The sequence below is a fragment of the Elgaria multicarinata genome, chromosome 11 (genome assembly GCF_023053635.1).
Source record: "Elgaria multicarinata webbii isolate HBS135686 ecotype San Diego chromosome 11, rElgMul1.1.pri, whole genome shotgun sequence".
In the NCBI taxonomy this organism is placed as follows: domain Eukaryota; kingdom Metazoa; phylum Chordata; class Lepidosauria; order Squamata; family Anguidae; genus Elgaria; species Elgaria multicarinata.
Window position 1 is genome coordinate 35,164,772 of NC_086181.1, and position 16,688 is coordinate 35,181,459.

A 16,688-nucleotide genomic window follows, 5' to 3' on the forward strand; every position below is an offset into this window, starting at 1 on the left:
GACTGTAAGCTCCATCAAATTGGGGGTTAACACGCTCCCTACCTCGCTTCTCCGCCTATGTTTTCCTTCCTTAGTTACTTCCTCTTTCAAAAGATGAAGTATACAATGAGCACGGGGCGCATTGAATCCGCTGTTTTAATGGTGCTACTTCTCCTGCACACAGCAGGAGAGAGCAGCAATTTCAAGTTTAAATATACATCGGACTTAACCACAGGGTTTTTTTGTCAAGCAAGGAAGGTCAGAAGGGGTGGAAGGTTCACGGGAGGCAGACGACATCATGTGAGGGACCTGAGCAAACTCCGTGAGTGCCCAGTAACGAGCGTGCAATAAAATGCTTGTCGAATGGAGCTTTCTGAGGAATGGACTTCAGGTTTCTCCAGTGAATAGGAGGACCATATGGAAAGGAGGACAGGGGAAAGGGGAAATTTCAGCAGGTGTCATTGCAGCACCTGGTGAAATCCCCTCTTCATCACAACATTCCCTCTTCATCCATGCCCTCTTTTGCATCTGGTCACTCTAGTATAGCTCCTGCAGCTTTAACTGTTGTGATGAAGAGAGAATTTCACCAGGGACTGCGTGCCTACAAACCACACCTGCTGGAATCCCCTTTTCCATGCAACTATTAAAGATAGTTGTTTGTCCTCCTTTCTATATGGCCACCCCACTGGTGAATGGGGAAGCGCTGGGGAACTCTGTATTTTAACCTTATATCAATTTTGCTGTGTGGTTTTATCCTGGTTGGGCTTTTTATACTGTATTTTGTAATTGTGCTTTTAACCTGTTGGTTGTTTTATTATGGTTTTAATTTTTGTGAACCGCCCAGAGAGCTTCGGCTATTGGGCGGTATAAAAATGTAATAAAATAAATAAATAAATAAGCTGCTTCTCCCTCCCCAGACCTTCACAACCCAGAAGGAGATGGTGACGGTGGGAAAAGGCACTGGCCCTTTAAAAACCAGGTCCAGCACTGGAAGAGGCGGAGCTCTCAGAAGGAGTCTCCTGGCTTCATTGTTAAACCCCTATCCGTTGCTCTAAGCCAGTGCTGGGGTAATTGGTCTTCTCTAGCTGCAGGGTTGCTCTCCATGGTCCCAGTTTTGAGCCCACGGTCCCTAGAGTAAGCAATTACTGTCCAGGGTCCTGAACCTGCTCTACTCCGGAACTACTTCAGCAGCCCTTTGCTGAAGTTGTCGATTGATTGATCAGTTGTTGATTGATGGGAAACAAGGGAGTCTGCAGTGAAACAAATCTGCGGGGAGTGGGATGATGGAGGGAAACCCTTCTCTCCCCAAAACTGCCTGTACCGCCTCTAAGATACACCAGTGTTTCTTGGCTTTATTGAACTTGAGGCACAAGCCACCCAACTCATTACCAATCATCTCTTCAGAGACTTACCCCGAAGGTTGTATGTATGTAGGACACGGCTGTGTGTGTAAGGATCTGTGCATTGAGGCATTAACCCAATGCTGGCATTAGAAGAGGAAATGACCTGGTCAACTCCAGGTTGAGGGGGGTCCTGGACAGAGTACCCTCTGGGGAACCCCTCTTTTATTGGTGGGCAATGGCAGGCAGAGGAGGCTGATGGCTCAGATTCAGGTAAGGCTGTACATCCATTCTGTGTTTCAGTCAGAACTCTAAAGTTTAGAACTCTAAAGGAGCTATCCAAGGTGCTGAATCCTATCCCTCAAATGGGTCCAGCATCTTTAGAGTTCTGGATGGTTCTGACTGCAACCCAGAGTGGACTCAGAGCCTCACTAAAATCGGAGCTACCAGCCACCACTGATGGTAGGCTTTCTTGACAGCAGGTCTGCAAGAGGTGCTTGGTAGCTGGCAGGGGACACCATTTACATTTCCCACAATGCTCTGGAATGACACTATGTCAGAGACATTGTGGGAAATTAAAATGGCAGCTAGACTCAGCTGCCCGCTTCAGTTCAGAAGGCTAGAGTGCCATTTTTTTAAAAAAAAGACGGACCCAGGGGAGTCACCAATGGTGGGCTCTCCCAGGGTAATACGGCCTCTAGCAGCTACCTAAGGATACCAGGTGTTAGTGCCAGCCTTTGATTATAAGCTGTTTTGGCAGATCTAGTCTATTTGTATTTGTTATGTGAAGTGCTCCATATATTAAATACATAACAAATAAATTAATTCCAAGTAAACATGTTGTGTAGGATTGAAATCCTGTTTTGTTGCATGGGGATTTGTGGGTGTGGGGATGTGTTAGGGCATAACCCCTCAATTTTGCAAAGTGCTCGCCAACTGCATCTCCGTTTTGTACAAACCCACGGCAAATTTCTCAAAAACCTTACACCTAAACCCTCTGCCGTATGCTAGGAAGGGAGGGGACAATGGTGGCTGCTGGATACCTTGATGTAACAAAACATTGTCCAGTTCATTTCTGTTAAAAAAAAAAGGAGGTGAAATGAAATTTACTTGGCTCCTTGCCCCACAACTTGGCAGGAATTTTCACTTTGCCCACAGAGAGGAGGAATGTGCAGCCTTCAAAACATTAAATGAAATGGGCCACGTACACGTTGTTTACTTCCTCTTTCAAAGTAATGAGGGTTGAGAAGCGATGTTAAGCAAAAACAATTTACCCCATGTGATGATGCTCAAAGTCTCTCGTGGTAAAGGAAGTTTTCTTTTCTCTCTCTCTCTTCAGAATTTGGGACAGGGAGCCAGCGGAGGCTGGTGGCTCCAGTGTCAGTGGGTTTCATTCAGACCTCTAAAGGACCCATCCAAGGTGCTGAGCCCTACCCCCAAACTGAGTTCAGCACCTTGGAGAGTCCCTTTTGAGTTCTGACTGAAACCCAGAGTGGATTCGCTGCCCCACTGACATCGAAACCAGCCAGGAATAGGGCAGGGGGAGCACTGGTTGATCCACCACACCAACTCCTCATGACGATGGGTCTTTAGGGGAGCAGCTGGCGCCCTGCTTCCTTTCCTTCTGGGTGGTGGTGCCTGTGTCACTGCCGCTCCCGCTCATCCCCCACCTGCCTGGTGCCTATGCAATCTTCGTGTGTGTTCTGTGGTGGAACGTCTTGGCAAAACCTGAGTAGACTTTTATGAAAAGATCAGCTTTCCTGAATATCTTTCCCATTCCAATAATAAAAAAAGTTTTTTCCTGTTGTTTGAAATTATTTATTTTTATCCACTCTGCTATATTATGGTAACTGCCTAGAGAGCTTCGGCTATGGGGTGGTATATGAATGTAATAAATAAATAAATAAATAAATAAATAAATAAATAAAATAAAATATTGTGTTTCCCCTGATTTCTCCCTTCAAGCTCTTGAGGTCTGGGTTAGCCTCTGGCTGTCCATGGATTGGCAGAACGTTTCAAATCGTCAAAGAAAGATTTGGGCCCCACATCCTTGGCTCCTCCTCCTCTGGCTCAGATTCCCCAGTCTTTCGCTTCTGCCTCCACCCACACCCCCATTTTAAGAGGGACCCAGTGATGGGGTGGATTATTTGAATTGGGCCTCTATTCTCCCCCATGTTTCCTCCATGCTGGAGCTGCCCCAGAGGCCCATATCCGTCTGTATGCCACCCACAACCCCTAGTTCAGAGGGGACCCAGAAATGGTGGCTCTTTTTCAGGGGGAAAGGCTCTTCCCCTGCCGGGCAGGAGGGAACCTGTTTTCTTGTCTTCCCACCATGGAGCAGTTTGGAGAGGAGGGAGCTGACGGACGCTTGTGCTGCTCAGCCCCCTTTCCCTTCCTCAACCCACTTTTCCCTTCCCCCCACATGCCCCCTTCTCCTATCAGCCTCGGCTCTGGATATGCAGTCAGCTCCCTCCTCAGCACTTCCACAGTGCATACTTGACTCCTTGTGAGTCATTGAGTGTTGGGGCGGCCTCTCTCCTTTGGTGCCAAGCAACAGGCCTCTCTCAGCTGGGGAGGGGCCCTCCTGCCATAAAACTTCATTCAGGCTTTGTTCCTAACTCAACACATTGTTGTTCCTGTCCTGTATTAGGCTTCAGCCTGTCAGAAATACACACACTTGTGCTATTGGGGGTAACTGTCCCGTTCCCCTAAAAAAGGAAATTAACTGAACAAGAGGGACCATGGGTCCGGCTCAGACTGACATCACCCCAGCCTAGCCTGCCTCTTGCTACAGGCACACACCCCTTTTAAGGGGCCTTGGCTCAGTGGTAGAGCACCTGCCTCTAATGCAGAATATCCTGGATTCAATCCCCAGCCTCTTCAGGTAGGGCTGGAAAGGTCTTCCACCTCTGAAGTCCCTCTCCTTCACATCTCTCCAAAGGTGAACAGGATCACCTCTTGGAGAAATCTGAGAAATGGGACAGGCAGGACTGGCCCCAGCCCCATTTAGGGCTTTCTAGGCATAGACCAAAGTCTCACAAGCATCCCCACAGATGGGGATAGGATTCAGTCCCAACCAAGAGAATGAACCTTCCACGCCCAAGTTGTCAAACAGACCTTTAAGTCTAAAACACCAGGAAGTGCTGGCTAAAGCACCCTGATTGGTAAGATTCAACTGCCAGTCCAACTGGTTTCTGTAAGGGGCGGTCATCTTGTCCTTCAGCTGATTCTACAAAAAGTCTTGGGGATGCCATCTTGAAATATATGTACCTGTTTTGCTTAGAAAAGTACAAAAATTAGTGTACAACAAAGTAATGTACAGGGGAAAAGATTCAACAAGGCCAGATGTCTCTATTGTGCTTGTCATTGGCCGTTGAGAAACAACTGCTCATCATCCTGGGGTGATGAGCAACTGTGATTTTGAATGGTAATAAAATTGTGTTGACCCTTCATTCGGTGTGTATGTGTGTAGGAATATCTATGGTCCTCAGATCACAAGAACTCTGAAAAGGCGCTTGAGTGTGGAGTCACATTCATCCCACCAACAGTCTAGAAAATGGTTTATCACGGAAACAAAATTCCTTCCAAAGAGCAAGGATAATTTGCGAAATGATTCCAGCGTTTGGAGAGTGATTGAAGAAATGCCTCTTGGCTCAAGTTAGGAAGAAACACGTAATCTAATGCTCATTTGATAGAAACAAAGTACTCCCTGAATCTGTTTCTTCTGCTGTCTATAATCTTCAAAGAGACATTCACAGAAAGCAACATTCACAGCTCCCTGAGCTTTACATGAACAAAGTTTGGAATGTTTAGAGTTTCATGAATGTACTCAGAAAATGGCTGCCATGAGAAGGCTTGCCCATTCATAAAACAGCTTTCTTGGAGTGCGGGGCAGTTATAAAACTCTTATTTCCCTAAAGGCAAATTGGTAAAACTAAAAAGTAACTTGCCTAAGAACCAAAGTACAAGGTAGATGTGAGGACTGAGCTCCAAAACACAAAATTTCTTTTGAATTCATAATTTTCTTCTACAATTTCAAAGAAGCCAAATTGATGAAGCTCAGAGATAACTTGGTGAAGAAACCAAGTAGAAGGCAGAGGTGGGGTCTGAGCTCCAACTGCAAAATCACTTCTTTACCCCCACAAAGCACAAGAAAATAGGAGTAACATTGTCTAACACACACAGACTCCCCCCTCTCCCAAACACCACACATAGGCAAAAACACACCACAATGAACAGGCCAGGTAACAAATGCCACACACGGAAGCTTGCAAGTAAAACCTGAAAACGTTCCCTCTCTCCTTTGTCCCCTTGTATGCCTCCCTCAACCCCCCTCAGGACGCACCTTTCTACTCCCAGCATAACCTTTTCTTTTTCAGGGTGGCTGGTCACGCTTCAACATGAAGCATTGGGCTGTAGGTGCCTGCCATTTTTATTTTCTAATAATGTCCTGTGGGGTCACAGGCAGCCTTAGAAATAAAGACAGCTCTGGAAAAACTATGTGAACTTTTTTTAAAATCGGAAGGGACAGGAGGTTTGGTAGCTGCTAAGGAAGTTGTCTGTGGGCACCACTTCGGAGAACCAGAGGCAGAGACTGTCGTCAACAATACCCTTTTAATCTGTAATGGGAGAGGAATTGCATTTTAAAAAAGAAACATTTCTTACATGTAGACCACCAGTAGGGTGGGAGAAAAGATTCCGTTCATTTCTACCTCTTTGCATTACCTCTCATAAGTGTGGGTGTTTATTTTTATGTGGGGTGTTAATGTTTGAGATGGGGGAGAATTTGGAGATGTTATTCCACAGCTACAGTTTGAAATGTAACTGTCCCATAAAGACCCCATCCTGTGATTCTGATGAATCTATTACTACTGGCACCTGGAAAGCCCTGGGTAAAAGCTTCAAACATCTGTATGTACTAGCAGAATGCTTGTCAATAAGATGGGTGCTGTGTGTGTATGTGTGTGTGAGGGGAGAATGATTACAAACGGTGTATATTTTGCAAGGGCTCTGGGCAGGGGAAATGAATGTGCACTCTGCACTCCCATTCCACAGACACCCAGGGTCTGAAGCAGAGAACAGATAAGATCAGCAATAGTATCTCCACAGGACAGGCAAATACAGCCAGTGACGCAGCTATGGCAGGACCTTGGGTCTCAAGTCCAGGTCCAGCACAGCCCAGGGGTCTCCCAAATGACCATTCAGAGAACGGAAAGTGATGGGGGCAGTTCAAACAGATCCAGTCTCAGCAGGCCTTGCAGGGATGATACTGGTCACTGCCGCATCCTTTTCTTTCTCTTATTATTCTTTTTAAACAGAGCTGGGGGCAGGGCAGCTGGGCATGTACAAAGTTGTATGTAAGAAGAGCCATGCTGGATCAGACCAAAGGTCCATCTAGTTCAGCATTCTGTTCACACAGTGGCCAACCGTTGATGGCAAACCCACAAGCAAGACATCAGCACCCTCCCGCCCATGTTCCCCAGCAACTGGTGTACATAGGCATATTGCCTCTGATACTGCAGGTAGCATATGGCCATCAGGAGTAGTAGCCATTGGCCCTGTTCAGAAGATGCCTAAAACCATGGTGAATAAGGCAAAGAGCCTTATTCACTGTGGTTAACGCTGTGGTTTAAGGCGTCTTCTGAACAGGGCCAATGATAGCCTTCCCTAGGAATTTGACTTAACCCTCTTTTAAAGCCATTCAAATTGGTGGCCATCATGACATCTTATGGCAGTGAATCCCATAGTGTGGGCTACGAGCTATGTGAAGTCATTCCTTTTATCTGTGTCCTGAATCTCCCTCCAATCAGCTTCTTGGGATGACCATGACCAAATTGCAGATTTCACTACTTTGAATTTGAAAAGTTAGCTTTTTTTTACCCTTTCTTTTCCTTTTATAGAAAAATGGTGCTTATTCCTAAGTAAATGTGTTTATCATCATCATCGTCACCACCAGTTTGATAAGCAGCCATTTTAATGCTGGGTTTTCCCCAATATGATGATGTTGGAAATACCACCTGTTGAATTTCTGCCTGAAATGCTGCTGCTACTCAAGACAATAGAGTCCTGTCAGAAAGAAAGAAAAAATAGGGTAATAAGGTTTGGCTGAGCCCTATGGCAAATTTCGCCCTCCTTTGGTCAACTCTTTTCTATCTTGATTGCAATCTGGAGCAGGAAGAGTTAAAAAAATCATAGAGGAGCTGGTTTTTGGTCAAGCCTCCTCCCAAGCGAGGGATTTGGGGGAAGATAAACAGGGATGGACCTCTTCCTGTGCCATGCTTTATTTCGCCCCTCTCCTGTCCTTTTCCCACCCACCCACCGACGCTTCGGGGCTCAGAGGGGAGAATGGTCATGTAACAAAGGAAAGTGAAAATCACACTAACGGGGAAGACTGGGTGAGTCAGATGGGCAAAAAGAATTGCAGTGGGAAAGAGGAAAGTGGAGGGTGTGTGTGTGTAAAGGCTTTATGGAGCATGCTGCTGTTATAAAAGATCAAATTCATTCGTTAGAAGCTGTTGTAATTCCAGTGGATTTCTGGATCTGCACCCCCCCCCATTGTTTCTTGCATTTTTCACTTAGTGTTTAAGGGCAGTTCCAACGCTATACGTTTTCTGCAGAAAATAACAGCATTTCCCACAGGAAACAGGTAAGGGGTAGATGTCGTACATGCACACACCCACATCTGTAAACACCTTTGTCTAAGCACCTGACTGGGAATCCCAATCCAATCAGTTTTTCAAGACAGATGGATAACTGAAGATGCGTGTACACTTGGATATGCTGTCCACATTTTATTTTATTATTTTACTCCAAGGAACCCAAGGCGGCGAACATAATCCTCCTCCTCTCCATTTTATCCTCACAACAACAACCCTGTGAGGTGGGTTGGGCTGAGAGTCTGCGACTGGACCGCATCTCTCATCTCCCAGTCCGACACTTTAGCCACTACACCACACTGGTCAGCTACATCGTCAAATGTGAAGCCATTGTAATGTATGGAGGGTCCCCGTTCTGTGTACTCCAGATTGCATTTTGTCTCTCAACACAACACTCATTCACCATCATGTTTTAGGTGCAGAAAGGGGTGATCGGAGTGTGGTAAAAGAGAGGAATCCCCACTGGTTCTGAATGGCATGAATTGGAAGTAAAAATTCTGAAGCAGAGTTAGCAACTGGGAGATATAGGCGCTGAATGTTACTATTGTTGAATTTGCGTTTGTTTTCACGTCTTCCATTTGCATGAATAGCTGCTACCTAAGGGACCAAGTTTCCTGACACGAGTGCCTTGCTATAAGGCAACAAGGACATTTGGATCCAAGATGACCACGTGGTTGTGACTGTGAGGCAAGAACCATGTTGTAACCTTGTAGCAACAGAAGCTGTTTTCAAGTACGTAACTGCTGTAAAAAAAATAAAATCATTTCCACATACTTCCTTTCCCTACTTGTGAAGATGCTTAGAATCCTATGGCATAAAGCACATTATAGGCTGCATTTGGACAACATGATAGTCATTGGTGGGGTAATAATCAACTCAACCTTTGTTTATCTAGGGGGTACTCCCCTCACAACATGATAATAATCAACTGTGGTGTGGATTAGGATCAGTGTTGAGTTGACTATTAGTCCATGCTGAGTTGACTCACTCATCCTCAGTGCTCCTGCTAGTATCCCATCAGCCATTGCTGAAAATCTATCCTGCTGGCAGGACTACAGTGACAGCCACCACTTTGACCGCTCTTGTGGCTGATGAAATAACCAACAGTGGCTGAGGAAATAACCAACCGTGCCTGCTACACAACATGATAACCAACAGTACTTCATATAGCCAACTCTGCACAGCATTGGTTATTTTGGCCAAATAACCAACCGTTGATTTAAAAAACTCCCTCCACACAACAATGTAACCCATGGTGGGTTAAATAACCACCAATTATTTAAACAACCATTGGTTATCATGTTGTCTGAACCCAGTCTATAAGAATTTCCCTGCTGGATCTGATCAAGAATTCAAGTATCTCAGTATTCTCCCAACAAGATAGCTCCAGGAAGCCCATAAGAGCAACAGTTTGGAGGCAACGTATCTTCCCATTGTTTGTCCCAAGCATCTGGGTATACACCTTTTGTTCTGTTTAGGTGTCATACCCCATAGCCATTGATAGACCTATCAACATGAATTTGTTAATTTTGAAAAGCTTTCTTAGCTTTTTTTTTTAAAAAAACAGCCCCATAGAAATCTTCCGTGTATGTGCTGTATCCACAGTGAGACTGTATTGTCTCTCAAAAAGCATCCATATTTCATAGCAGCTAGACCATAGCTGCATAATATGTATATCTCTGTCTCAAATAGTAATTGTATGGACATTGAGCTGCTAGGTGCAGAATTTGTTGCCTTGATCATTCCACGATAAGAATGTGAAGGTAGTGTCTTGATTCATCTCTTTCTTGTTTCAGTAGCTGTTCGGACCATGAATGAGGGATACAGTCTCTCTTTGGTGAAAGAAGAGGTATCTAATCAAGATGGCCACACTGATTCCAAGCTCCGAGAGATCTCCTGTGGCATTCGGTGCTGGTCTGACAGTGAGCAGCAAGGATCTGATGAGGGACATCATTCTAGAATTGGGACTGGACACCATTCCCAGCAACATGGAAATATATATCGAAGCTGCCATGGAGGCAGAGGTGGCACTGAGAGGGAACAGTGTGATGATGGTTCAACTGATGGTGGAGATACAAGATTCCGACTCGGGTTAAAATATGTAGGTAGACGAGATGTTCATAACGGATGTTTTGATACTTTGGATTTGGATGGAGAACAGAGATCCCAGCCGGACTTGGATGTTGTTAGGATCAAGAAACTAATTAAGCTGCACTCTAGCAAAGAATATAAGCAAACATGTGGCAGCAACTGGAATGGCTCTCCAGATGCCAATGGGGTGTTAGATGGGGAGAGTAATCTGCATTTTGCTCTAGACGAGGATGGTGACCACGATTTGTCTTCCGACTTGGATGGTGACATCAGCCAAGACATGGATGGACACTCCGATCATGCTTTTGACCCAGACATGGAAGAAAACCCAAATGTCTCTCCAAAAATGGAGGGAGAAACAGATGAGATTTCCAGTGAGGAGATTGATATAGAAATGGATGAGGTCAATGAAGACTTTGATTCTGATGGTGATGGAGAAGACAACAGTCTCCATCTGGATGCCAGTGATGGTGATGTCGGCCCTGGTCAACTGGATGTCAACTCTTCCCGCCGAACTGCCTCGTCCATTTTCCCTTCTGTACCTAACAAACCCTACAGATGCCCTGAATGTGGGAAATGTTTTGGCACCAGCTCTATCCTGGGCCAGCATCGCCGCATCCATAGCGGTGAGAAGCCCTATAAGTGCGGCGTATGTGGCAAATGCTTCACCCGGGGTTCCACCTTCCTCCAGCACCAGCGTACACACACGGGCGAGAAGCCGTACAAGTGCCCGGATTGTGGCAGGTGCTTTGGTCGGAGCTCCAACCTTATTCAGCACCAGCGGGTTCACACAGGCGAGAAGCCCTACCAATGTAGCATCTGTGGAAAGTCTTTCTCTCTCAGCTCCACCCTTATCCAGCATCAGATTATCCATACTGGCGAAAAACCGTACAAATGCCCCGACTGTGGTAAGTGCTTCAATCGCAACTCCAACTTGCTCAATCACCGGCGAGTGCACACAGGAGAACGCCCCTTTGCCTGTCGCATCTGCGGCAAGAGATTTTCTGAAAACTCCTCCCTCACCCAGCACCAGCGGACACACACTGGGGAGCGTCCTTTCCGGTGCAATGACTGTGGCAAATCGTTTTCCCTTAGCTCAACTCTGATCCAGCACCATGTCACCCACACTGGGGAGAAACCTTATGAGTGCCCGGATTGCGGCAAGGCCTTTGGGCTCAGTTCTACCCTGTTGCGCCACCAGCGGCTCCACACTGGGGAGAAGCCGTTTGAGTGCCAGGACTGCGGCAAAACCTTTGGCGTTAGTTCACACTTTTTGCAACATCGACGGGTCCACACAGGGGAATGCCCGTTTCAGTGTCCAGATTGCGGCCGTACCTTTAGCCAGAGGGCACATCTGGTGCTACACGAGAAGGTTCACCAGGATGGGTTGGCCTCACAGCGTCTTCGCCAAACACTCTATATTTGCAGCAACTGCGGCAAGAGTTTCCAGCAGAGCTCACACCTGGTGCAACATCAGAGGGTCCACACGGGCGATAGGCCGTACCGATGTGAGGATTGTGGGCATGGCTTTTCCCAGAGCTCCAAACTGCTGGAGCACCAGCGGATTCACACTGGCGAGAGGCCATACCCCTGTAAAGACTGTGGGCGCCGGTTTGGGCACAGCTCAGCGCTTTCGCAGCACCAGCGCATTCACACTGGAGAGAGGCCCTACAAATGCCCAAACTGTGACAAAGCTTTCTCTCAGAGCTCGGCTCTTATGCAACACCAACGTATCCACACCGGAGAATTGCCGTATGTTTGCCCAGAATGCGGCCAGTGCTTCCGATACCTTCTGCAGTACACACGGCACCAAAAGATGCATGCCAGGGAAGGGTCCTTCGCAGGTGCCCATCTCTCAGGAGAAGCAGCCATCTTGGCAATGGACAACAAGATGGTGCCTTCAGCAGGAAACATGACTCTGGGAGAAACCTTAATATTGAAAGATTCCTCAGAAGTAGAACATGGAGAGTGAGTCAAGTGGCGTGAGCCTGGAGGGAACAGTAGCAGGGAGTTTGAGGAAATTGTGCTGGATTGTGGTACAGAAGTGAGGAGAGAATGCTGTAGCAGCACAATGCTGGTTTAGGGGTTGATGGGGCGGAAGGAATGAGGAGACCTTTTTCATCTGTGGAGCAGAAATTTTGGTAATATGGAAGTTGGGGTTAACAAAATATGGTCCCCTCTAGCAGAGGTAAAGTGTATGGAGGGTTGCTGGACAGAAAGCAACATTTTGGCAAAGAATATGGCTGAAGATAAAATTAGGAGAACATTCTTATGTATGTTGCTGTTTTTCTCTTCTGAAAATGAACAATGAAAGGTTTTTTAGAAGACAGTAATGAACTATCATTACTCTTGGAAAGATGAAAATCAGTAGTTGAAGCTCTTCCAAGCATCTGTTATGATTCAAGAGAAAAATTAAGTTACTGTCAGCATTAAAAAAAATAGAATTCACTGGTTATTTTAGTGTGTCCTAAAATGGGTTCTCATGACTAAAACACAGTATGGATTTGTACGTCTGCACCATACTTAATGGCCCCAATCCAGTTAACTAAATCCCACTGAAATCAACATAACGCATTAAGCCTAACTTTATGCATGTAGACTCAGAAGTAAACCCCATTCAGTCCCAGTGCTTCCAATGGGAAATGCAGCTGAATTGTATGCATGGTTACTCAGAAGGAAGCCCAACAAAATTCAACCATGCAACCTGATCTTATCCAGAATTAGCTACATCTAATCTTACTCTGAACAGTTAGGGATGACTAACTTCAGCTGGATAGGGTCCATTGTTGGAGAGATCAATCAACTGGAGCAATTGTTAAAATATGCACACTTATTTCTCTCATAACTAACTGAAATAGTGTTATATGTAAGTGCTAGCCAAATTAAACATAATGTATCTATAATTCTTTAAGAAGCAAGTAGGGTTTGGCTCTGAAATACATTAACTACTGCAGTAGTTTTCAATTTCCTTCAACGTTTCTGGGTTGGTTATCCCTGATATATATATATATATATATATATATATATATATATATATATATATATATCCAGAGCTGTTACATCTCAGGATACAAGGAGTGAGAATTAGAGATGTCACTTGCTTCTCATAAACAGAGGGAGGACAAAGACTGTGAGCAAATACTGAAGCAGAATAAACAGAATTGGAAATTCTGGGATTTCTGTGGAAATTTTTCAAATGAAAGAAGACTTTCAGTCAAAATTGAAGAGTGGGGACAGAAACCAAGGGCTATCTTCATGAAATAATGAAATCTTTTCCTCCTCAAATCTCAGAATATATAACTGGGTTTTAAAGAAATGCTAGATGGCAGTAACTTTGAATGAGAGTCTTTTGCAAGAATGACAAGGTTTCAGATAAGAAAATCTATTTGATTTCTGGGGGCAACTGAAGGGTTGAAAAGAACGGGCCCACATTTCACCTTTTCTTTGGGATTATGCCTTTATGGTTTCTCTAAAGCATTCTTCATTGGGGGAGTTTAGGCTTTAATGCTTCAAAATGCTCATGAAGAGACAACTAAGGCTATGAAGAGGATGGCGTATGTTAAATGGACCCTAGCTAAAATACTTTTCTCTGACTGAATTTTTTTTTTGTGCCTCTCATACACACACTTTAATGTTAAGGAAGGTTCCTGAGGAAAATAAATATTCCCTAAGGAGAAACATTCCAGAGGCTGAGGAGAATATGTTTAACTTCCACTCATTTAAAATGCCTCTGACACAAGGTTTGCCTTTACCTAAGGTGACCATACAAATGACACCTGCTGAAATGCCCTTTTCTGTTCAACTGTTAAAGATGCATGAGCCCTGTCCTCCTTTCCATAGGGTCACCCTAAATGTCACTCACCTGTTCAACTACCACCAACCTTGCCAAAGATTTGTCAGTTTGGGATGAAAGGGCCTTTACTTTCTTATTCACCCTGCCCTTGAGTTGAGGGGAAAAGATTGTGAGGGGAACAATTCCTTTACTTCCAGTTTCTAACTTGGTCCTAAGCCTAAGGGGACAGCCTGGGAGGAAGGGGAACCTCTGTGGAAAGGGACTCTTAAGAGAGTCTGGCGTTCCTTCCCCAAGCGTCAGAGTGGTAATGGGACCTAGTAGTTAGAGCAGTGGTGTGAGAGGCACAGTTCCACAATGGGAAACTGGGATCAACTAGGTTAGAAATAGCAGTCCTGTGAATCTCTCAATGCCTCATTTTCTCTCAGAGGTAGAAGTTAACTTTTTTTTGTATCAGGAAAGCACTTAGGTAGGGTGACCATATGAAAAGGAGGACAGGGCTCCTGCACAGTTGTATTAAAAAGGGAATTTCAGCGGGTGTCATTTGTATATATGGAGAACCTGGTGAAATTTCCTCTTCATCACCACAGTTAAAGCTGCAGGTGCCCTGCCCTCTTTTAAATCTGGTCACTCTAGTATAGCTCCTGCACCTTTAACCTTTGTGATGAAGAGGGAATTTCACCAGGTTCTCCAAATATACAAATGACACCTGCTAAAATTCCCTTTTCTATGCAACAGTTAGATACAGGAGCCCTGTTCTCCTTTTCATATGGTCACCCTAACCTAGGGGGTGGAGGTACTGATGAGGGTAGAGGATATTATCCTGTCCTTTTGTATTTTATTTCCATGCTGTGTTGTGAATTCGTGGGGTAGGGAGCATCCTTTACTGTGTCCATTGAAGGAAGCCAAAGTGTCGGAATTCACTGTGTATTCACAACTGAAATGAAAAGTACTTGATAGCCTTGAACAAGGTTGAACAACCAGAGCACTGAATATAGTGGCGCATTCAGTGAGTGTGCTGAAACACCATTCTTAAAACAGACTAAGAGTCACACAAAATAGGTTCCCATTTCAATGGTCATGGTTTTTCTTTTCTTTTTTTTAAAGAAAATGTCATCTATGAATAACAATTGTTTCTTCTGAAATGCACAATTGAGCCTTCATCAACCACTGTTAGTATATTAGAAAGTTACACTTAAATTAGAAAGCTACACTACTAGAGAGCAAACAGGCCCACATCTTCTCCCAGTCTTGCTTGGGGAGGCAGGATGGAGCAACTTCTCTAGAGGATAACACCTTACTTGTGAACAGCAGTAATGCTGGGATGTCTTCACAGATTTCTGAGCAGTTTTCAAGGCACTGATGAAAACGCCAGGAAAAGAAGAACTCTCTGCTGTCAGCTCTCCAGAGACAAGAGACATCCATAGATTAAAAGAGTGTAGCATAATTGAGATATCTCATTCACCAATTTGTGCCTCTTCCACTTGCTTGTAATAAAGACACCTGGGCACACCTGGGAAAGTTTCCGCTTCTTTTCTTTCCTGGAATACCACTTGTCCACATGGTTTGTCTTACTGGTCCCTTCTCTTGAATCCTCTCAGCTGCTTCTCTTATTTGTACTATATGTACAAGGTTTCCCTGGAATCACTCGCCTTCCCTTAGATGGATATTCTCATGTACTCAAATTCACATATTACAGGAGCACAATCTTTTTAAAAATTTATTTACAGGGTTGCCTGTGCATTTCCGTTTTATTATTCGTATCACACAAATTAACACACACATTAACAATTGGCTGAGGTGTACATCTACATATCTTAAACTGGGACGCAGCTATAAGAGCAATACACAACTTAGTTACTGGAGGGCATCTGTGTTAATCTTTATTTGTACCCTGTGTTTTACAATCTACTGCTTGTAGTAGAGAGACCTTTTGTGATAGAGACCCCATTTACTCAGTATAGACACTGAGTCACTATTTGTAATTACAAGTGAAGCCTGTAACAAAATGTCATGTAGTGAATACTCTATTCAGTAACCTGTGGCTACTAAGCATTCCCCGTCCTAATTGGGCTGTTTTGGGGGTTACCCTCTGTGAAGAAATGCCATGTATATAACAGTTGTTCTGTAATGTTTACTTTGTGTGGCCTCTGAGACTACAATGTATTCGAGTAGTCCTGACTGAGGCCTTCCTTTGTTACTGTCAAAGGCCTGTTTAGAAGTTGCTTAGTCGTGCTCTGAAGTGGGAGAGAGAGAAAGAGGCAATCGCTTTGAATATGGTTAGATGGGGCCTGGATCAGGTAAATCCAATTCTGTCACACTGTAAAGCAGGGCTGAGGACTCTATGGCCCTCCAGATATTGTTGGATTCAGACTTCCATCAGCCCCAGCCAAACATGGCCAATAATCAGGGATGATGGGGAGCTGTAGACTGAAACATCTGGAGAGCTACAGGTCCCCAACTCTTGATCTAGAGCAGCGGTTCTCAACCTGTGGGTCGGGACCCCTTTGGGGGTCGAATGACCCTTTCACAGGGGTCGCCTAAGACCATCGGAAAACACATATTTCCGATGGTCTTAAGAAACTGTATTGACTGAACTATGTCATGTATCATCTTTTGTATTATTCAAGCTATTGTTATGTATTATTTTCATTAGCAAACCATCCCATGACAATGGATCGTGTAGAGAAGAACGAAAATAATTTTATGGTTGGGGGTCACCACAACATGAGGAACTGTATTAAAGGGTCGCGGCATTAGGAAGGTTGAGAACCACTGATCTAGAGTGACCGAAAAATGTAAACCCTGGATGACACTGGCTTGGTGACAAGG

At 44.8% G+C, this 16,688-nt stretch overlaps 1 protein-coding gene across 1 annotated transcript in view; it reads left to right on the forward strand.

Moving 5' to 3' along the window:
• The window catches only part of LOC134405669 (uncharacterized), a 51,051-nt gene that overhangs the window by 20,338 nt on the left and 14,025 nt on the right, over positions 1-16,688 (forward strand). Inside the window, exon 10 of the mRNA XM_063136914.1 lies at positions 10,166-11,740. Coding sequence (XP_062992984.1) covers positions 10,166-11,740 — 1,575 coding nt within the window. The remainder of the gene's footprint in view (positions 1-10,165; positions 11,741-16,688) is intronic.